Genomic DNA, 23,884 nt, shown 5'->3' on the forward strand with positions numbered 1-23,884 from the left:
AAGCCTCTTAAATCTATCTGTACCTCTGCACTTCTTTCAAGACTACCCCATAAGAGGGTCATCATATTGCACACATCCACATTTAGAACAGTGGTTTTACAAATAGAGTGCATTCGGAAAGTCTAGGAAGAGTCCTGACGGTTCCAAACTTTTTACATTTAAGAATGATGGAGGCTACTGTGTTCTTGGGGAACTTCAATGCTGCAGACTTTTTTTGATACCCTTCCCCAGATCTGTGCCTCGACACAATCCTGTCTCAGAGCTCTACGGACAATTCCTTTGACCTCACAACTTAGTTTTTGCTCTGACATGCACTGTCAATTGTGGGAACTTATATAGGCAGGTGTGTGCCTTTCGAAATCATGTTCAATCAATTGAATTTACCACAGGTGGACTCCAATGAAGTTGTAGAAACATCCCAAGAATGAGCAATGGAAACAGGATGCACCTGAACTAAATTTTGAGTCTCATAGCAAAGGGTCTGAATACTTATGTAAATAAGCTATTTCCAGTGTTTTTATACATTTGCAAGAAATTCAAGAAAACTGTTTTTGCTTTGTCATTATGGGGTATTGTGTGTAGATTGATGAGGGGAAAAGTATGTCATCCATTTTAGAATAAGGGTGTAACAGAATAAAATGTGGAAAAAGTCAAGGGGTCTGAATACCTTCCGAATGCACTGTACATGTATCAACATGAAGGAGTAGAACAAAGTGAAGACAGGATTCAAGTCAGTCTGTGGGATTGACACGATTAAATTAAGTGACAGGTTAGGCATCCCGTTTGATTGGCATTGGATCAGTCTTATGACATACCAGGTCGGCCCTTCACAAAAAGTGGCAAACACATAAAATTGTACTTCTTCCTCCTGTCTCGATGACTCTCATCTATTTATCATAGCACTGCCAAATTGGAAAATGTATTATGCAAAGCACTGTTTTTCATGTAGCCCATTGAAATCATTCCATCGAGTTGTACTATATCTCCCCCAGTGTTAGTGGACGGTAAGGCAGTTTGTGGTAGAGATATCTTGTATTCACCACAGTAGACTGCATTTGCTGTGTCTCTTGGAGAGACCGGAACACTTCCATGTAGAGTCAAATTCTGTTTTTAGCGCCGGACTCTCAACAACAAGACAAAAAAACTGCCCGGGCCATCCATGTTTGAAGAAAAATGATGAAAGGCAGGGTAACCTCTCCACAGGTACTCTCTCGTGTTTCTCCATCGTTGATGCCACAGAAACATTTAGCACAAAAGAGCTCCAGTCCAGAGGCAAATACCAAGAACGCACAAAAACTAAGCTGAAAGTATCATAAAGGAAAACAACCAACGTCAACAATAAAATGGAGGAAACCACAGCTGTACATTAAAGGTTTAAAAGTGAGGAGCACTTCTCCCTTTTTTGTCTATTGTTGTACTTCACAACACCTTAGGCACATTAATCCAAACAATTAAGTAAATGTTGAGGGGGTCACAGGGTGTGTAACCCAGTCAGCAGTCACAGCCCACAAGACGCACCAGCTACGGAACATTGCTATCTCATGCTATCTTCTATGCAGTCCAAGTACTCCAGGATAAGGTCGTAGCAGAATCGGTATTGGTCCTGCAGAATACACACATACATGCATTAGTTACATAGATCAACAATGGTAGTGATATGTAGGGTTAGGGTCAAATCCATTTAAACTCAGGAACTGAAAAATTTAAAAAGCTTCAATAAAATATATCTTTTTAAGTCTTGAATTGAAATTCAATTTCATCTTAGGCCCGATCCCTACTTCGGAATTTAGGCCTTTCCTACTCATGCCTATCCCACACACCTCTCAGTATTTGGTATTCAGACATAACTTTTTCGGGTCACCTAACGCGCTCTGCAGGTGTGGCTACCTTAAACATTCTGAATAAATGTAATTGAATTGCTGAAAACCCTCCCACTTGCTGAGCCAACAGATTTTCTCGTCAAAATTTCATTCAATAAGGTTTTTAGTACATTTAATGTATCTTAAGTCATCCCGTTAAATAGGGTGCTCCTTTAATACTTCACAAACATATATATGTAAATGCGCATGCAAATTTTTTTTATGGTTTTCCTGAGTTACAGCTCATATAAGGAAATCAGACCCTAATCTATGGATTTCACATGACTGGGCAGGGGCGCAGCCATGGATGGGCATAGGCCCACCCACTTGGGAGCCAGGTTATACACATGGTCTGTGATGGTGAGGCCGGTTGGACGTACTGCCAATTTTCTAAAACGACATTGGATGCGACTAATGGTACAGAAATTAACATTAAATTATCTTTCAACAGCTCTGGTTGACATTCCTGCAATCAGCATGCCAATTGCATGCTCCCTCAACTTGAGATATCTGTGTCATTGTGTTGTGTGACTAAACACCACATTTTCAGTGGCCCTTTATTATCCCCAGCACAAGATGCATCTGTGTAATGATCATGCTGTTTAATCAGATTCTTGATATGCCACACCTGTCAGGTGGATGGATTATCTTGGCAAAGGAGAAATGTTCACTAACAGGAATGTAAACAAATTGAGAGAAATATGGAATTTACCTCGCCACTATGGCCTATTTTATTGCCTTACCTCCCTTATCTTACCTCATTTGCAAAATCTGTATATAGACTTTTTCTACTTGTATTATTGACTACAGTCGTGGCCAAAAGTTTTGAGAATGACACAAATATACATTTTCACAAAGTCTACTGCCTCAGTTTGTATGATGGCAATTTGCATATACTCCAGAATGTTATGAAGAGTGATTAGATTAATTGAAAAGTCCCTCTTTGCCATACAAATTAACTGAATCCCCAAAAAACATTTCCACTGCATTTCAGCCCTGCCACAAAAGGACCAGCTGACATCAGGTCAGTGATTCTTTCGTTAACACAGGTGTGAGTGTTGACGAGGACAAGGTTGGAGATAACTCTGTCATGATGACGGAGTTCGAATAACAGACTGTAAGCTTCAAAAGGAGGGTGGGGCTTGGAATCATTGTTCTTCCTCTGTCAACCATAGTTACCTGCAGGGAAACACGTGCTGTCATCATTGCTTTGCACAAAAATGGCTTCACAGTTAAGGATATTGCTGCCAGTAAGATTGCACCTAAATCAACCATCAAGAACTTCAAGGAGAGTGGTTCAATTGTTGTGAAGAAGGCTTCAGGGCGCCCAAGAAAGTCCAGCAAGTGCCAGGACTGTCTCCTAAAGTTGATTCAGCTGCGGGATTGGGGCACCACCAGTACAGAGCTTGCTCAGGAATGGCAGCAGGCAGGTGTGAGTGCATCTGCACACACAGTGAGGCGAAGACTTTGAGAATGGCCAGGTGTCAATAAGGGCAGCAAAGAAGCCACTTATCTCCAGGTAAAATATCAGGGACAGCCTGATATTCTGCAAAAGGTACAGGTATTGAACTGCTGAGGACTGGGGTAAAGTCATTTTCTCTGATGAATCCACTTTCCGATTGTTAGGGGCATCCGGAAAAAAGCTTTCCGGAGAAGACAAGGTGAGCGCTACCATCAGTCCTGTGTCATGCCAACAGTAAAGCATCCTGAGGCCATTCATGTGTGGGGTTGCTTCTCAGCCAAGGGAGTGAGCTCACTCACAATTTTGCCTAAGAACACAGCCATGAATAAAGAATGGTACCAACACATCCCCGAAAACAACTTCTCCCAACCATCCAGGAACAGTTTGGTGACGAACAATGCCTTTTCCAGCATGTTGGAGCAACTTGCCATAAGGCAAGTGATAACTAAGTGGCTCAGGGAACAAAACATCGACATTTTGGGTCCATGGCCAGGAAACTCCCCAACCTTAATTCCATTGAGAACTTGTGGTCAATCCTCAAGAGGCGGGTGAACAAACAAAAACCCACAAATTCTGACAAACTCCAAGCATTGATTATGCAAGAATGGGCTAACCTCAGTCAGGATGTGGCCCAGAAGTTAATTGTCAGCATGCCAGGGCGGATTGCAGAGGTCTTGAAAAGGAAGGATCAACACTGCAAATATTGACTCTTTGCATCAACTTCATGTAATTGTCAATAAAAGCCTTTGACACTTATGAAATGCTTGTAATTATACTTCAGTGTTCCATAGTAACATCTGATAAAATATCTAAAGACACTGAAGCCGCAAACTTTGTGGAAATTAATATTTGTGTCATTCTCAAAACTTTTGGCCATGACTGTATGTTTGTTTATTCCATGTGTATCTCTGTGTTGTTGAACTGCTTTGCTTTATCTTGGTCAGGTCGCAGTTGTAAATTATAACTTCTTCTCAACTAGCCTACCTGGTTAAATAAAGGTGAAATATTTTTTTATATATTTTTTAAACATTGAAAGAACGGGTTCAGAATATAAGGTATCAATGAAAGAATGCCTTATAAATACATGCATATTCGTCTCCATTTCAGCATCAACTGGTAGATAAAAAAATACTCTGATCTTGTAGATTATTTAGGTTTCGGAAAGTATTTATGAATCATAAAACCAGGTTTGGAGAGTCTTTACGCAGGAAAGAAAGAAAACAGTGGTTTGATTCATTCTGAAAATTGCCACATGCAGTTCTTCAACCCATGGTAATGTTGGAAGATTAGTGTAGATATAATTAAAATAGGGAGAATATCGTTGTCTAGTGCCTGCATTAACCATGGAACTGTGTGATGACAAGGTCAAGTATTACGCCATGCGCTCTAATTCATAATGATTAAATTAGCCTACATGTCTTATTTTATATTATCAACTGTTAGTAATGATCCTCAGCAACAACTGAACGGCCATGAAGCGTTTACAGAGGAAGTAAATGAAAGTAAACAAAACAATGTAATTAAACTGAATAATAAGATAGGATATATCAACTGAAGGCCTACTGACAGTCGATACTGATATTTAACATGATAGAAATAGGAGACAGAGAAAGTCCGGGTAACCAATCATTTTGACATTCAAGAGTGCCCTGCAAGTTAAAAGGCCATACGTACAATTTATATTCTGCATAATGGCACTGCATTTCATAAACTTTACTCTTGCTGCCATATGACTGGTTTCACATTTGTCTCCGGCGATCATAAGGTAAAATAGATCTAAAATAAGTGTAATTCATATTTACAATCACCTTATCCAAACAGATTACTTATTAACCTAGTTCTTATCAATAGATCCTATCAAATTGTAAATTACACTGCATGGAGAATGGTGTTATTTCCATGGGGAAAACATTTAATAGATTATTTTTCCACTTGGAACTAATTGGTTCGCTAGACCTTATTCATGGTTTCCTCAATCACGGTTTCCTCGCGTGTAAATGTGGTGGAAATATTAGGGAATTAAGTTAAGGTCATAATAGAGCGTATCTGTAGACACACCTCTGCCATTCGAGCTCCACCTCGAGCTTATACGAGCTCCACCTCAAACGAATAGTGAGTGAATAGCATGCTATTTTCATGCTAAATTCAAGGTCAGAATACACAGAGAGAAAAGCGAACATAAAGGGGAATTATGTTCGCTTAACCTGGGACGGAATTCCTCGCAAAAATACTCCAAAGCTAAATTGCAGCCGGGCAGCTCCCCTCCACATACCAGTGACTCCACCATGTTGGGTTTGGAGTTGCGGAGTGTCTTGATGGAGTAGAAGATGTCCACCATGTTCTGGTACTGTATCATCTCCAGCAGGATGGTGCTGGCACAGAATGTCCCACTGCGCCCACCGCCGTTCCTATAAGACAGGGAGGAGTTGTTAGAGAACGAGGAGTTGAAACACAACCTTCAGTGTTAAGATGCTAGGATTTTAGTATTTAGTATTTATTAGGATCCCCAATTAGCTGCTGCCGAGGCAGCGGCTACTCTTCCTGGGGTCCAAACAGGAAACAACACAACAGATAAAATGCATAATATACATAAATATACATAGCAGAAATACATTTACATTGCAATTTATCCATTCAGCAGACGCTCCCATCCAGTGGCCCACAGCTAGTGCATTCATCCTGACTAGTCTCCCAGTCCCTGCAGCTAAAAAACACTGCCACAGCATGATGCTGCCACGACCATGCTTCACCGTAGTGATGGTTTCCTCCTCAGGTTTCCTCTAGACGTGACGCTTGGCATTTAAGCTAAAGAGTTCAATCTTGGTTTCATCAGACCAGAGAATCTTGTTTCTCAGGGTCTGAGAATCCGATGAAAACGTGCTCCAGAATGCTCAGGATCTCAGAGTGAGGCGAAGGTTCACCTTCCAACGGGACAATGACCCTAAGCACACAGCCAAGACAACGTAGGAATGGCTTTGAGATAAGTCTCTGAATGCCCTTGAGTGGCCCAGCCAGAGCCTGGACTTGAACCCAATCGAACATCTCTGGAGAGACCTGAAAATAGCTGTGCAACAGCACTCCCCAACCAACCTGGCAGAACTTGAGAGGATCTGCAGAGAAGAATGGGAGAAACTCCCCAAATACATGTAGGCCAAACTTGTAGCGTCATACCCAAGAAGACTCGATGCTGTAATCGCTGCCAAATGTGCTTCAACAAAGTACTGAGTAAACTGTCTGAATAGTTATGTAAATGTGATATTTCAGTTGACCAGTTTTATTAAACTAGGAACAAATTCTAAAAACCTGTTTTTGCTTTGTCATTATGGAGTATTGTGTGTAGATTGATGAGGGGAAAAAACGATTTAATACATTTTAGAATAAGGCTACAACGTAACAAAATGTGGAAAAGTCAATGGGTCTGAATACTTTCCTAAGGCACTGTATACTGTTAAGTCGTCAACATACATGGACACACAAGCTTTATTCAAGGTCAGTGGAAGGTCATTAGTAAAACATAGAAAACAACAATGGGCCAAGCCAACTGCCCTGTCGTACACCCCACTCAAACGAATTTGCATTAGAGAGGCTTCCATTAAAGAAAAACCTCTGTGTTCTATTGGACAGGTAACTGTCCATCCATGATAAATCAGAGGATGTTAATCCATAACACCTACATTCTTTCAACAATATGTTATGAACAATGATATCAAAGCCTGCACGGAAGTCTAACAAAACACTTCCCACAATCACATTATTATAATTTTCATTCAGTCAATAATCAGTCATTTGTGTCAGTGTAGGTAGGAGGCATGTTGAGTGTCCTCCCCTATAAGTATAGTCTGTAAGAAAACATCTGTAAAATAACATTGTATTCGGTCGAACACGATTTCTTCCAAAAGCTCGCTAAGCACCGTTAACAAGCTGATTGGTCTGCTGTTTGAACCATTAAAGGGTGCTTTGCTATTTTTGGGCTGCGTAATGCCCTTTGCCTCCATCCAGGCCTGAGGGCACACTGTCTTCTAGGCTTAGATTGAAGATGTGGCAAATAGGAGTCACAATGTATTCCGCTACCAACCTCTGTAATTTACCATCCAGGTGGTCGGTTCCAGGTGGTTTATCCTTATTTATAGATAGCAATGATTTTTTCTGCTCACTTTGCGGAATTCAAAGCTACAGTGCTTGTGTTTCATTATTTGGTCCATTATGTATGACTGTGAACTCAGAATTTGTTGTTTGCATGTCATGCCAAAGTTAGCTAATCTAGTCAACAAAAAAGGTATTAAAAAGTGGTTGGCAATATCAAAGGGTTTTGTTACTTTTAATTTTTTTCACCAATGAAAAACACCAACACATATAAATATATTTTTTAACGGGGTGCAGGTGTGGTTTATTTGGGCTTATATGAAAACCACACTACAAAAAAACTATATACAATACATATTGTAAGTTCCAAAATACATATGTGTGCATGTGAGAGTTGGGCTATTTGGAGGAGATTACTGAGTAGTTTGGTTCATCAGGCTGACCCCCAGTCTCCGCTTGAAGTTATTGAGGGATGATGATGTTTCAGCAATGTGAAGATAAGAATTCCAGAGTATGTTACCTCTGTATCTGATAGAGAATTAACTATGTGAGGTGCGGCATTGGGGAGGGTGAATTTCAGAATGAACCTGGACGAATCCATTGAAGGGTTTAGGTACACTGTGGGAGGTATGAGTATTTGTAGATTAAAGTGCATAATTGGCAATATATATTGAGTCTCAGATGGAGTGCAGATAATTAGAGGTGGCTAGTCTTTTTGTATGATGAGTACTTTGTGTAGGTAGGAGACATACGTACAGTACTGGCCCAGGCAGTACAGTAAATGAGATATGGTTAAATTAAAATATTGTATAGAGTTAGGAAACAAGCCTGATGAACCAAACCACTAATCTTTCATCACTTTGCTGCAAAATAATGGAATATGGTCTTTCCATGATACCTTTTCATCAATTAAAACTCTGGAAATGACTTCTTCCATTTCATTCCCACCAAATGAGATGGTGGATCTTTTTTCTGTATAATATTTCTTATTCTTACTAGTGAATACAATAAAGTAGGATTTTTTTTACATTGAAAGATAATTTGCTCAGAAGATTTGGCCATGACTGAGTTGGCTTTATTAATTAGTGAATAAAAATGATTGTGATAAAATCAAATTAGTATCATCAGCAAAGAAAATGGGAACACAGAAGACACAGCAGAAGACACAGCAGCAAGGGCATTGATATAGATTAGGAATAACAAAATTCCAATTATCGAACCCTGTGGCACGCCACAGGATATCTTCGCCCTGGTAGATGCAGAGCCGATTGCATAAACATAACTATATATCCAATTATATTTGCACTATATATAAAAGTATGTGGACACCCCTTCAAATGAGTGGATTTGGCTATTTTAGGCCCACCCGTTGCTGACAGGTGAACAAAATCCATAGACAAACATTAGAATGGGCTGTAGAATGGGCTTGCTGAAGAGCTCAGTGACTTTCAACGTTTCATTATCATATGATGCCACCTTCCCAATAACAAATTTCTGCCCTGCTAGAGCTGCCCCAGTCAACTGTGTGGTGTTATTATGAAGTGGAAACTTCTAGGAGTAACAATGGCTCAGCCTCGAAATGGTAGCCCACACAAGCTCCCAGAACGGGGCCGTGTAAAAATCGTCTGTCCTTGGTTGCAACACTCACTACCGAGTTCCAATCTGTCTCTGAAAGCAACGTCAGCACAAGAACTGTTCGTTGGGAGCTTCATTTTGTACTTCCAACTTTGTGGCAACAGTTTGGAGAAGGTCCTTTCCTGTTTCAGCATGACAGTGCCACCGTGCACGAAGAGAGGTCCATACAGAATTTTTTTTGGAGATCGGTGTGGAAGAACTTGACTGGCCTGCACAGAGCCTTGACCTCAACCCCATTGAACACCTTTGGGATAAATTGGAACGCCGACTGCGAGCCAGGCCTAATCGCCAAACATCAGTGCCCGACCTCACTAATGCTGTGGCTGAATGGAAGCAAGTCCCCGGAACAATGTTCCAACATCTAGCCTTTACCAGAAGAGTGGAGGCTGTTATAGCAGCAAAGGGGGGGACCAACTCCATATTAATGCCGGCAATTTTTCACCAAACAGACACTAATCTCATCATGACCTGCTGCTGATATCTTTAAGTTACCAATTACCTCCATCACATCAGGAGGATCAAACTGAAGCAGAGAAGGGAAATGTCCCTTAATGTAATCCAAGGCATTTCCATCAGTTTTCTCTATTTCTCCATTTCAAAAAAGTTATTAAATTCACATGAAATAACATCAGGATCACTATAGGTCTTACTTCCAACAATAAATTGAGATGGGATAGTTGAATATACCTTTTTCTTTTTCAACAGTTGATTTATTTTCTAAATGTACTTTATATTATTTAAGGAATTATGGAATTTGTTAGTAAAATATATTTTTTGGGATATCCGAAGTAGGTGAGTAAATGTGACCGACCGCCTCGATTCGGCCTTATGTAGCAAAATTTGAAATTATGTTTTTTTTTTTTTACATTGGATAAAAGTTTAGACTCAGAGCTAGAAAATGGCATACCATACACTACAGTTGAGGAACAACTGTAGTGTACTCTGATAAACTTGTAACCTCACTTTTGAGAAAATGGACTTGGAATATTTCGGTACACCTACTTGTGCCTATCAGAGAGGGTTGCCGTGCTCTTAGAAAAGAGTCAGTTGGGTTCTCAGTTCATTGTGCAGACAGGAACAAATATCTCTCCAGGAAGAAGAAGGGGGGGGGTGTATGTTTCATGATTAACGACTCATGATGTGATTGTGATAACATACAGGAACTAAAGACATTTTGTTCACCCGACCTAGAATATGTCAATCAAATGCCGACCATATTACCTCCGAAGAGAATTTGTGTATATCCCCCCTCAAGCCGATACCACAACTGCCCTCAAAGAACGTCCCTGAACTTTATACAAACTGGAAACCACATATCCTGAGGTCACATGTATAGTAGCTGGGGAGTTTAACAAAGCAAATTTAAGGAAAAGAATGCCGAAATTCAATTATCAAATTGACTGTAGTACTCGGCTGCTACAAAACTCGACCACTGCTACTCCAACTTCCGGAATGCCGACAAGGCCCTTCCCTGTTCTCCTTACGGCAAATCTAATCACGGCTCCATTTTGCTCCTCCCTTCCTATAGGCAGAAACTCAAACAGGAAGTACCCGTTCTAAGGACAATGCTGGTCTGACCAATCAGAATCCACACTTCAAGAATGTTCTGATCACGAGACATGTTCCAGGTACCCTCAGAGAATAATATAGACGCATATACTGATACGGTGACTGAGTTTATCAGGAAGTGTATAGGAGATGTTGTACCCATTGTGACTATTAAAACCTATCCAACCCAGAAACTGTGGAAAGATGGAAGCATTCGCGCAAAACTCAAGTGCAAAACATTGCATTTAACCATTTAACAAAGTGTAGTTATTCACTCCGTAAGGCAATCAAACAGACAAAACGTCAGTATAGAGACAGAGGCGTCGCAATTCAAAGGCTAAGATACGAGACTATGTGGCAGGGTCTACAGACAATCACGTACTGCAAAGTGAAAACCAGCCATGTTGAGGACACCGATGTCTTGCTTCTGGACAAGCTAAACACCTTCTTTGCCCGCTTTGAGGATAACACAGTGCCACCGACGCGGCCCGCTACCAAAGACTGTGAGCTCTCCTTCTCTGTGGCCGACGTGAGTGACATTTAAGAATGTTAAACCTTGAATATAACCCTAGCTGCATCCTCAGAGCATCCGCAGACCAGCTGGCTGGAGTGTTTACAGATACAGTGGGGCAAAAAAGTATTTAGTCAGCCACCAATTGTGCAAGTTCTCCCACTTAAAAAGATGAGAGAGGCCTGTAATTTTCATCGTAGGTACACTTCAACTAATGACAGACAAAATTAGAAGAAAAAAAAAATCCAGAAAATCACGTAGGATTTTTAATGAATTTATTTGCAAGTTATGGTGGAAAATAGGTATTTGGTCACCTACAAACAGGTAAGATTTCTGGCTCTCACAGACCTGTAACTTCTTCTTTAAGACGTTCCTCTGTCCTCCACACATTACCTGTATTAATGACACCTGTTTGAACTTGTACTAAGTATAAAAGACACCTGTCCACAACCTCAAACAGTCACACTCCAAACTCCAGTATGGCCAAGACCAAAGAGCTGTCAAAGGACACCAGAAACAAAATTGTAGACCTGCACCAGGCTGGGAAGACTGAATCTGCAATGGGTAAGCAGCTTGGTTTGAAGAAATTAACTGTGGGAGCAATTATTAGGAAATGGAAGACATACAAGACCACTGATAATCTCCCTCGATCTGGGGCTCCACGCAACATCTCACCCCATGGGGCCAAAATAATCATAGTGAATGACCTGCAGAGAGCTGGGACCAAAGTAACAAAGCCTACCATCAGTAACACACTACGCCGCCAGGGACTCAAATCCTGCAGTGACAGATGTGTCCCCCTGCTTAAGCCAGTACATGTCCAGGCCCGTCTGAAGTTTGCTAGAGAGCATTTGGATGATCCAGAAGAAGATTGGGAGAATGTCATATGGTCAGATGAAACCAAAATATAACTTTTTGGTAAAAACTCAACTCGTCGTGTTTGGAGGACAAAGAATGCTGAGTTGCATCCAAAGAACACCATACCTACTGTGAAGCATGGTGGTGGAAACATCTTTGGGGCTGTTTTTCTGCAAAGGGAACCAGGACGACTGATCCGTGTAAAGGAAAGAATGAATGAGGCCATGTATCGTGAGATTTTGAGTGAAAACCTCCTTCTATCAGCAAGGGCATTGAAGATGAAACGTGGCTGGGTCTTTCAGCATGACAATGATCCCAAACACACCGCCCGGGCAACGAAGGAGTGGCTTCGTAAGAAGCATTTCAAGGTCCTAGAGTGGCCTAGCCAGTCTCCAGATCTCAACCTCATAGAAAATATTTGGAGGGAGTTGAAAGTCCGTGTTGCCCAGCAACAGCCCCAAAACATCACTGCTCTAGAGGAGATCTGCATGGAGGAATGGGCCAAAATACCAGCAACAGTGTGTGAAAACCTTGTGAAGACTTACAGAAAACTTTTGACCTTTGTCATTGCCAACAGAGGGTATATAACAAAGTATTGAGATAAACTATTGTTGTTGACCAAATACTTATTTTCCACCATAATTTGCAAATAAATTCATTAAAAATGCTACAATGTGATTTTCTGGATTTTTTTCTTCTCATTTTGTCTGTCATATTTGAAGTGTACCTATGATGAAAATTACAGGTCTCTCTCATCTTTTTAAGTGGGAGAACTTGCACAATTGGTGGCAGACTAAATACTTTTTTGCCCCACTGTATTATCAATCTTTCCCTGTCCAAGTCTACTGTCCCCACATGCTTCAAGATGTCCACCATTGATCCTGTACCCAAGAAAGCAAAGGTAATTGAACTAAATGTTTATCGCCCCGTAGCACTCACTTCTGTCATCATGAAGTGCTTTGAGCGACTCGTCAAGGATCAAATCACCTCTACCTTACCTGACACCCTAGACCAACTTCAATTTGCTTGCCGCCCCAATAGATCAACAGACGATGCAATCACCATTGCACTGCACACTGCCCTATCCCATCTAGACTAGAGGAATACCTACAGTTGAAGTCAGAAGTTTACATACACTTATGTTGAAGTCATTAAAACTTGTTTAACCTGTTGAGTGTAGGGGGCAGTATTTTGATGTTTGGATGAAAAACGTACCCAAATGAAGCCTATTTCTCAGGCCCAGAAACTAGAATATAGATGTAATTGTTAGATTAGGATAGAAAACACTCAAAAGTTTCCAAAACTGTCAAAATATTGCCTGTGAGTATAATTATCCTTTTGAGGGCATGGCAGATTTACGCCCCCTTTGGAGAAATTGGGTACCCCTAGTAAACTGAAAAAAAAATTCTCAAAAATTGCTAATATATGCATATAATAATTATTATTGGATAGAAAACACTCTAAAGCTTCTAAAACCGTTGGAATTATGTCTGTCAGTATAGCAGAACTCACAGGGCATGCATTCTTCCAAACTAGTTTTTGTGGTCATGAAAGTTGGAGCAACTTTGACGTCATCGCCCCCACCCTTCCCGACCACTTATGGATCTGGGGACACTTTCCATCTCTTCCACTAGATGTCCTCTTTCTGTAGAGCGTTCAATCATTCAAATCGCGCGAGAATTGGCCCTATGGGAGTGATTTGAGTAAGTGCCGCGAGAAAAAAACCTGTGCGTTAGGGCGCGAATTGGTCACAGCCATTCCTTTGTTCCAGCACTCCTGGGAAGAGCAAACGATGCCCGGTTGAATTGAAATTTGTTTTGTGTGTTAAAAACATCATAAAGCTTGCTTCTGCACTTAGTTTGACCTGTTTAGTCGACATATAATATGTAATTTTGAAGTTTTGATGCGCAACGTTTCCGGACCAGAGGACGTTTTGGGTGCATTTCAGCTGATGTTATTAGCTGTAGCTAATACAAAGACGCAAGACTTGAAACCAAACGATGTATTGGGTAAGTATGAACCCTTCCAGAACATTCTGAACGAAGACCATCGAAGGTAAGGGAATATTTATGCTTAAATCTGTGTTTCTGTTGACTCCAACATTACGGAGAAATGTAGCTTATATCTGATCGCCGTCTCAGCAAATTGAATAGTGTGCGATTTCTGTAACGTTAAAAATAAATGTACCAAAGCGGTTGCATAAAGAAGCAGTGTATCTTTCTAACTATATGTAGAACATGTATATTTAGCCAAAGTTTATGATGTCTATTTACGTTATCTTGCCGAGCTACCTAGATTTCCTGCGGGCATTTTTGAGTAATTTCTGAACATGAGCACATTGTAAATGGACATTTATGGATATATATGGCATATTATTGAAAAAAAAAAAAATGTACTGTGTAACATGTCCTATCACTGTCATCTGATGAAGATTTTCAAAAGGTTAGTGAGCGATTTATTTTTTAATCCTGCTTTTATAATTTTATATTTTCTGGGACAAAATGGCTGCCGCTTGTCTTGGTTTCGGTGGTGGTCTAATATAAATATGTGGTGTGTTTTCGCCGTAGAACATTTAAAAAATCTGACATGCTGGGTAGATGAACAAGGTGTTTATCTTTCATTTGAGCTATTGGACTTGTTAATGTGTGGAGGTTAAATACAGTGCCTTGCGAAAGTATTCGGCCCCCTTGAACTTTGCGACCTTTTGCCACATTTCAGGCTTCAAACATAAAGATATAAAACTGTATTTTTTGTAAAGAACCAAAAACAAGTGGGACACAATCATGAAGTGGAACGACATTTATTGGATAGTTCAAACTTTTTTAACAAATCAAAAACTGAAAAATTGGGCGTGCAAAATTATTCAGCCCCCTTAAGTTAATACTTTGTAGCGCCACCTTTTGCTGCGATTACAGTTGTAAGTCGCTTGGGGTATGTCTCTATCAGTTTTGCACATCGAGAGATTGAATTTTTTTCCCATTCCTCCTTGCAAAACAGCTCGAGCTCAGTGAGGTTGGATGGAGAGCATTTGTGAACAGCAGTTTTCAGTTCTTTCCACAGATTCTCGATTGGATTCAGGTCTGGACTTTGACTTGGCCATTCTAACACCTGGATATGTTTATTTTTGAACCATTCCATTGTAGATTTTGCTTTATGTTTTGGATCATTGTCTTGTTGGAAGACAAATCTCCGTCCCAGTCTCAGGTCTTTTGCAGACTCCATCAGGTTTTCTCCCAGAATGGTCCTGTATTTGGCTCCATACATCTTCCCATCAATTTTAACCATCTTCCCTGTCCCTGCTGAAGAAAAGCAGGCCCAAACCATGATGCTGCCACCACCATGTTTGACAGTGGGGATGGTGTGTTCAGCTGTGTTGCTTTTACGCCAAACATAATGTTTTGCATTGTTGCCAAAAAGTTCAATTTTGGTTTCATCTGACCAGAGCACCTTCTTCCACATGTTTGGTGTGTCTCCCAGGTGGCTTATGGCAAACATTAAACAACACTTTTTATGGATATCTTTAAGAAATGGCTTTCTTCTTGCCACTCTTCCATAAAGGCCAGATTTGTGCAATATATGACTGATTGTTGTCCTATGGACAGAGTCTCCCACCTCAGCTGTAGATCTCTGCAGTTCATCCAGAGTGATCATGGGCCTCTTGGCTGCATCTCTGATCAGTCTTCTCCTTGTATGAGCTGAAAGTTTAGAGGGACGGCCAGGTCTTGGTAGATTTGCAGTGGTCTGATACTCCTTCCATTTCAATATTATCGCTTGCACAGTGCTCCTTGGGATGTTTAAAGCTTGGGAAATATTTTTGTATCCAAATCCGGCTTTAAACTTCTTCACAACAGTATCTCGGACCTGCCTGGTGTGTTCCTTGTTCTTCATGATGCTCTCTGCGCTTTTGACTGACCTCTGAGACTATCACAGTGCAGGTGCATTTATACGGAGACTTGATTACACACAGGTGGATTGTATTTATCATCATTAGTCATTTAGGTCAACATTGGATCATTCAGAGATCCTCACTGAACTTCTGGAGAGAGTTTGCTGCACTGAAAGTAAAGGGGCTGAATAATTTTGCACGCCCAATTTTTCAGTTTTTGATTTGTTAAAAAAGTTTGAAATATCCAATAAATGTTGTTCCACTTCATGATTGTGTCCCACTTGTTGTTGATTCTTCACAAAAAAATACAGTTTTATATCTTTATGTTTGAAGCCTGAAATGTGGCAAAAGGTCGCAAAGTTCAAGGGGGCCGAATACTTTCGCAAGGCACTGTATTTCTAAGAATATTTTTGCGTTCCATGCGCCACGGTTTGAGCTGAACGGGGGGGGGAGGTGTTCCTCTAGAGGAACTCCTGGCATTAACAGGTAATTAACATAACTGATATTGCAGGCGAAAACCTGAGGAAAATCCAAAGAGGAAGTGCCTTCTATTTTGTAAGCTCCCTGTACCATTGCATGCCTTCCCTCCATTTAAAGGGATATCAACCAGAATCATTTCCCTGTGGCTTCCACATGGTGTGAACAGTCTTTAGACATAGTTTCAGCCTTTTATTCTGAAAAATGAGCGAGAACGATCACATCGCGTCAGTGGATATTATCGATTATTTATTGTAAAAACAACCTGAGGATTGATTATAAAAAACGTTTGACAATTTTTCTACGAACTTTACGGATACTATTTGGAATTTTCGTCTGTCCCGTCGTGACCGCTCGAGCTTGTGGATTACTGAACATAACGCGCCAACCAAATGGAGGTATTTTGGATATAAAAATAATCTTTATGGGACAAAAGGAACATTTATTGTGTAACTGGGAGTCTCGTGAGTGCAAACATCTTAAGATCATCAAAGGTAAGTGATTCATTTTATTGCTTTTCTGACTTTCGTGACCAATCTACTTTGCTGCTAGCTGTTTGTAATGATTTGTCTGCTGAGAGAGGTGTCCTTACATAAACGCTTGGTTTGCTTTCGCAGAAAAGCTTTTTGGAAATCTGGTGGCGTGTCACAAGCTAAGCTGTGTTTTGCTATATTGCACTTGTGATTTCATTAAAATGTAATATTTTTAGTAATTTAATTTGAATTTGGCGCTCTGCACTTCAGCGGATGTTGACGAAAATGATCCCGCTAACAGGATGGGTGCGCCAAGAGGTTAAACAGCTTAGAAAATTCCAGAAAATTATGTCAAGGTTTTAGAAGCTTCTGATAAGCTTTTTGACATCATTTGAGTCAATTGGAGGTGTACCTGTGGATGTATTTCAAGGCCTTCAAACCTTCAAACTCAGTGCCTCTTTGCTTGACATCATGGGAAAATCAAAAGAAATAGGCCAAGACCTCAGAAAAAAAAATTGTAGACCTCCACTAGTCTGGTTCATCCTTGTGTGCAATTTCCAAACACCTGAAGGTACCACGTTCATCTGTACAAACAATAGTACACAAGTATAAACACCATGGGACCACACAGTCGTCATACCGCTCAGGAAGAAGAAGCATTCTGTCTCCTAGAGATGAACGCACTTTCATGCGAAAAGTACAAATCAATCCCAGAACAACAGCAAAGGACCTTGTGAAGATGGAGAAAACAGGTACAAAAGTATCTATATGTGGATAAATAAACTAGGCTTGCAATTTAACAATTTTATTCATATTTACAGATGGCATACAAGTTTCTTATTAAGGCACATGAAAGTTCACGTTCCAGAAGGCATCTCTGTCAAAAAACATTTTGATAAAAAATAAAATGTTTACGTTCAAATGGCTCTCCTGTGAAGTAGTAACCTGCAACATACGCCTTCCTGAAACCAGTCACAAATTTGTTCTTATACTTTTTGTAATTTGCAGAATTCAGGGGAGAAGGATTTGTGAGAAACTTTTAATTATATTTTTTTTTTAGACCGGTTGGTAACCAAGAGTCTCCTTTGGAAGAATGCTTGTCAAGTGTTGTTTGGAAAATTGCGAAAATCCTCAGACATGGTTTTGAATGACGTCTCGCTGGTGACATTCGTCCCTTTAGCTCCTCCACCTCTGACAGTGTAAATTCAAAACAGTGTTTATATTCCATTACATCCTTAAACAGATCATCAACCCTTTTGTTGGTAGAATCCATAAAGAGTTGCAGGAAGGTCTCAGCATTATTTTCCAGCAGATCTATTAGATCTTTATAGAACTATTTTCGTTGATCAATTAGTTCATGGAGTGTAGTGCTTGAGACGTATTCCTCTTCCACATTGAGCTTTGCAGAGTATTTCTAGAGTATTTTTGGCCATGCTACAAGCTTGTTGTGAGCTAAAATGAGTTCGCAAACACAACCCACACCCCAAAAACAAGCGCCACCAGTGAAATGGCAAACACATACAAGCAACACACATGCACCAGTACGATAAACAGAGAGAAAATCGGACAACTTGCTCACTGTATGGATCCTGGCTGCACTTTACTAAATGAGCGGGAGATTACCAACTCGCAGATTAGTGCTGTGGATACAAGCAGTATGCGGTGCATTAAGCCAAAACACTGGTCAAAGATGCTTGGAAGAGACAGTGGTAGGAGCATTCACTTACCCACTGAACGAGCTGTGTGAACGAGCAGTGTGAACAACGCCAGAGTCCTTCCGGGTGCCAACCTGGTTGGTACTATTATGAATAGTACCATTCACCTCAATGAAGGATGGAGCTGAGTTAGCTTAATTTAGAAGCCTATACTTTCATTTAAGGTACTCCAGAGCTTTTTACTATCATTCTTCATATCATTTATCTTTGTTCCATAGTATAGTTTTTTCTTCTTTTTGTTAAGTTTAGCTATGTGTGTTCTCATTTACTGTATGTTTTCCAATCTGCTATGTTGCCAGACTTATTTGCCATTCCCTTAGCCTCATTCCTCTGAGCCATACAGTTTTTCAATTAATCATTTACCATGGGGATTTGGAATTTTTAACAGTCAGTTTCTTTATAGGTGCATGCCTGTCAGTAACCAGAAGAAGCAATTTCATAAATGCTTCAAGTGCAGTGTCAGGATGTTCCTCATTACACACATCGGACCAATACATATTTGTCACATCTTCAAAATAGAAATCATTGTAAAACCTCTTGTATGATAATTTATACTGTGCACTAATTTAGGTCCAGTCTTTGGAACCTTGTTTTTCCTATTATATTATGATCCCTACACCGGATGGGTTTGAATACGGTTTAAGAGCAGTAAATTAGTAAATATGTGGTCAATACAAGTGGATGATTTAGTTCCTGTTCTGTTTGTAAATACCCTGGTAGGTTGACTGATAACCTGAACCAGTTTACAGACACAGGTTACAGTTTGAAGCTTTTTCTTGAGTTTGATGAAAGCCAGTCAATATTCAGGTCACCCAGAAAATATACCTCTCTGTTGATATCCTATACATTATCAAGCATTTCACACATATTATCCAGATACTGAGTGTTAGCACTTGGTGGTCTATAACAACTTCCCACAAGAATAGGCTTTAGGTGAGGCAGGTGAACCTTTACCCATATTACTTTAACATCATTTGACATGAGATCCTCTCTAAGCTTTACAGGAATATGACTTTGAATATAAACAGCAATACCTCCTCCGTTGGCATTCCTGTCTCTTCTGTAGATGTTATAATCATATATTGCTACAATTGTATCATTAAATGTATATCCTAAGTGAGTTTCAGAGATAGCCAGTATATGAATGCTTCCTGTTGCTAGCAAGTTATCGAATTCATGAACCTTGTTTCTTAGGCTACATATGTTAATGTACTCTATTTGTAGTGCTTTTCTGGGATTCTTGATTGTTTTTATTGCTTTAATGGGAGGCTTATCAGAGGTAGCCATGACAGTGATATTTACATTTGAGCTGATAGTGCAGGGTGAAGTGCTAACAGTGGGCTTCTTACTAGTGCAAAAGATCTCAGTGCTAACAGTATAACTCAGGTTCATAGGCACATGCTTACTGCTGAGAAAATCTGTTGTTTTGACAGAGGCATTTAGAGGAAAATAAATTAGGCTACTTACATTATGAATGGCAACACCTCTGGGAAAATGTACATTTGCAGCAGCACCACAACAGCTCAGCAACAAAATGGTAGGGATTATCTGAGCAGGGTTTGGGTCCCTGATAAGTCATTGTCTCAACGCAGCCTTGAAATGTGAGGACAGGGTCCAGTAAGCATGTTGTGTGTGGCATTTTCTGGTGCTAGATGGTCTGGGTTATCATCATAAGCTATAGGAACATTAATAAACAACGGAGGCGAGGCCACATCCTCATTCCTGAAATGCACCCTGGGAAGACTGACATCAAGTCGCTGTGGCAGCCAATACGGGCAATGTTAAGGTAATCAATCGGCGTCAGCAGTTTGGCAGCCTGGAATTTACTGTCGTGAGAGCCGGCACATTCTGTATTAAGCCATAAGTGATTTAATCGCCATAATCTCTTTCCTGGTTGTCGTGGGTAATGCTATGTGACAGCACTGAGTGATGTGTTTTTGGACACGTGTTGTCATTCAGCAATGTGCATAAGGCTCCATAGATCTATATTCAGCTGAGTTCTCATGAGAGGAGGAGAGTACAGTGCAATGCAGCCAATATGCCATGTGGCACCATGCTTACAGCTCAAACCACCTCTTACACTGATTGATGTATGTTCTGGGGGTTGTTCATCAGGGCATTCCTGATGGCTGGTACCTGATTGGCTTTGAGCCTTATGAACTGGTGTTTATCAGATGTAACGCCTACTTCATTGTCTGTGATTGGGTGCTAGCTATGTTGACTGCTGGTGTTTGATTAGGTAAAGGCAAGGCTGACCTCCAGTCTGGGATGAACTAAGCTGGGAGTACTGCTGTTTATGTGTGGATGATTGTGTATGTCAGTCCCTGTGTGTCAAATCAAACTTTATTTGTCAAATGCTCCGAATACTACAAGTGTATACATTACCGTGAAATTCTTACTTACAAGCACTTAACCAACAGTGCAGTTCAAGAAGAGCTAAGAAAATATTTACCAAAATAAACTAAAGCATTTTTTTTTTATTAAAATAAAAAGTAACACAATAACATAACAAAAACGAGGCTAAATACAGGTAATTTGTACATGTAGCTAGGGGTGAAGTGTCTATGCATAGATAATAAACAGCGAGTAGCAGCAGTGTACAAAACAAATGGAGGGGGGTGGTCAATGTAATAGGCCAGTTGCCATTTGAATAATTGTCCAGCAGTCTTATGGCTTGGGGGTAGAAGCTGTTAAGGAGCCTTTTGGTCCTAGACTAGGTGCTCCGGAACTGCTTTCCGTACGGTAGCAGAGAAAACAGTCTATGACTTGGGTGACTGGAGTCTCTGACAATTTTATGGTTTTTCCTCTGACACCGCCTATTATATAGGTCCTGGGTGGCTGGAAGCTTGACCCCAGTGATGTACTGGGCCGTACGCACTACCCTCTGTAGCGCCTTATGTTCAGATGCCGAGCAGTTGCCATACCAGGCGGTGATCCAACCAGTAAGGATGTACTCAATGGTGCAGCTGTAGAACCTTTTGAGGATCTAGGGACCCATGGCAAATCTTTTCAGTCTCCTGAGGGGAAAAGGTTTTGTTGTGCCCTCTTCACAACTGTCTTGGTGTATTTGGACCATGATAGTTCATTGGTGATGTGGACACCAAGGAACTTGGAACTCTCGACCCGCTCCACTACAGTCCCGTTGATGTTAATGGGGGCCTGTTCGGCCCGCCTTTTCCTGTAGTCCACGATCAGCTCCTTTGTCTTGCTCACATTGAGAGAGATTGTTGTCCTGGCACCACACTGCCACTTCTCTGACCTCCTCCATATAGGCCATCTCATTGTTGTCGGTAATCAGGCCTACCACTGTTGTGTCGTCAGCAAACTAAACGATAGTGTTGGAGTCGTGTTTGGCCATGCAGTCATGGGTGAACAGGGAGTACAGGAGGGGCCAAAGAACACACCCCTGAGGGGCCCCAGTGTTGAGGATCAGCGTGGCAGACGTGTTGTTGCCTACTCTTACCACCTGGGGGCAGCACGTCAGGATGTCCAGGATCCAGTTGCAGACGGAGGTGTTTAGTCCCAGGGTCCTTAGCTTAGTGATGAGCTTTGTGGGCGCTATGGTGTTGAAGGCTGAGCTGTAGTCAATGAACAGCATTCTCATTTTGTCCAGGTGGGAAAGGGCATTGTGGAGTGCAATAGAGATTGCATCATCTTTGGATCTGTTGGGGCGGTATGCAAGTTGGAATGGGTCTAGGGTATCCGGGAGGACGCTGTTGATGTGAGCCATGACCAGCCATTCAAAGCACTGAGTGCTACGGGCGGTAATCATTTAAGCAGGTTAGCTTCGCTTCTTTGGGCACATAGACTATGGTGGTCTGCTTGAAACATGTAGGTATTACAGACTCAGTCAGGGAGAGGTTGAAAATGTCAGTGAAGACACTTACCAGTTGGTTCACTCATGCTTTGAGTACACGTCCTTGTAATCTATCTGGCCCAGCGGCTTTGTGAATGTTGACCTGTTTAACCTCTTGAACCTCTGGGGGCAGTATTTCATTTTGGATGAAAAACGTTCTCGTTTTAAACAAGATATTTTGTCACGAAAAGATGCTCGACTATGCATATAATTGACAGCTTTGGAAAGAAAACACTCTGACGTTTCCAAAACTGCAAAGATATTGTCTGTGAGTGCCACAGAACTAATGCTAGGCGAAACCAAGATGACATTTCATACAGGAAGTGAGCCAGATTTTGAATGCGCTGTGTTCCAATGTCTCCTTATCTGGCTGTGAATGCGCAAGGACTACACTTTCTGTCGTTTCCCCAAGGTGTCTGCAGCATTGTGACGTATTTGTAGGCATATCATTGGAAAATTGACCATAAGAGACTCCATTTACCAGGTGTCCGCTCGGTGTCCTCCGTCGAAACTATTGCGTAATCTCCAGGTGCGTGCATTTTTCCATTTTGTTCAGAGGAGAAACCAAACTGCCAGGAATGATTTATCATCGAATAGATATGTGAAAAACACCTTGAGGATTGATTCTAAACAACGTTTGCCATGTTTCTGTCGATATTATGGAGTTAATTTGGAAAAAAGTTTGCCGTTGTAATGACTGAATTTTCGTTTTTTTTTCTTAGCCAAACGTGATAAACAAAACGGAGCGATTTCTCCTACACAAATAATATTTTTGGAAAAACTGAACATTTGCTATCTAACTGAGAGTCTCCTCATTGACAACATCCGAAGTTCTTCAAAGGTAAATTATTTTATTTGAATGCTTTTCTTGTTTTTGTGAAAATGTTGCCTGCTGAATGCTAGGCTTAATGCTATGCTAGCTATCAATACTCTTACACAAATGCTTGTGTAGCTATGGTTGAAAAGCATTTTTTGAAAATCTGAGATGACAGTGTTGTTAAAGGTCTTGCTCACATCGGCTACCAAGAGCGTTATCACACAGTCATCCAGAACAGCTGGTGCTCTTGTGTATGCTTCAGTGTTGCTTGGCTCGAAGCGAGCACTGAAGCATACACGAGAGCACCAGTGATTGCGTTCGTGCATGTGAGCACTTGTGTGTGTATCAGATTGTCAGGAATACTCACAGGCAGTGGACAACAGTGCGGCCATCTCCACACTCCCTCTGCCACTTGTGCACGTGAGCCAGTAGGCTGAGGAAGGCCTTCTTGGAGTCGGGCACGTCGCGGTAGGCTGACCAGCGCAGGAACTGGAACTGACACACCACCAGCTGGCCCTCCTGGGGCTAAGCACAGAAAGAAAACATGAAGCTCATGAGACCTAAATGTGTGTGTGTATGCATGTGTGTGTGCATGAGTTCCTGCCTGCGTGTGCGCGTTCATGTGTGTCCATAAGTGTGAGAGATTTATAGCTCTGCTGGTGAGACTGGGACCTGAGGTGTGAAAGAGAGATGTCCATGTGTGC

At 41.1% G+C, this 23,884-nt stretch overlaps 1 protein-coding gene across 3 annotated transcripts in view; it reads right to left on the reverse strand.

The window, feature by feature from the left end:
• Positions 1-572: 572 nt before the first annotated feature.
• LOC110490335 (receptor-type tyrosine-protein phosphatase U) overlaps positions 573-23,884 on the reverse strand; it is a 338,326-nt gene continuing 315,014 nt past the window's right edge. For all 3 annotated transcript variants that reach the window (XM_021563676.2, XM_021563683.2, XM_021563669.2), the window contains 3 exons: positions 23,548-23,705; positions 5,594-5,729; positions 573-1,603 (listed from right to left, as the gene is read on the reverse strand). In XM_021563676.2, the coding sequence (XP_021419351.2) occupies positions 1,535-1,603; positions 5,594-5,729; positions 23,548-23,705 (363 nt within the window). In that variant the 3' untranslated portion in view covers positions 573-1,534. The remainder of the gene's footprint in view (positions 1,604-5,593; positions 5,730-23,547; positions 23,706-23,884) is intronic.

Source organism: Oncorhynchus mykiss, chromosome 2, assembly GCF_013265735.2.
Source record: "Oncorhynchus mykiss isolate Arlee chromosome 2, USDA_OmykA_1.1, whole genome shotgun sequence".
NCBI classification, from domain to species: domain Eukaryota; kingdom Metazoa; phylum Chordata; class Actinopteri; order Salmoniformes; family Salmonidae; genus Oncorhynchus; species Oncorhynchus mykiss.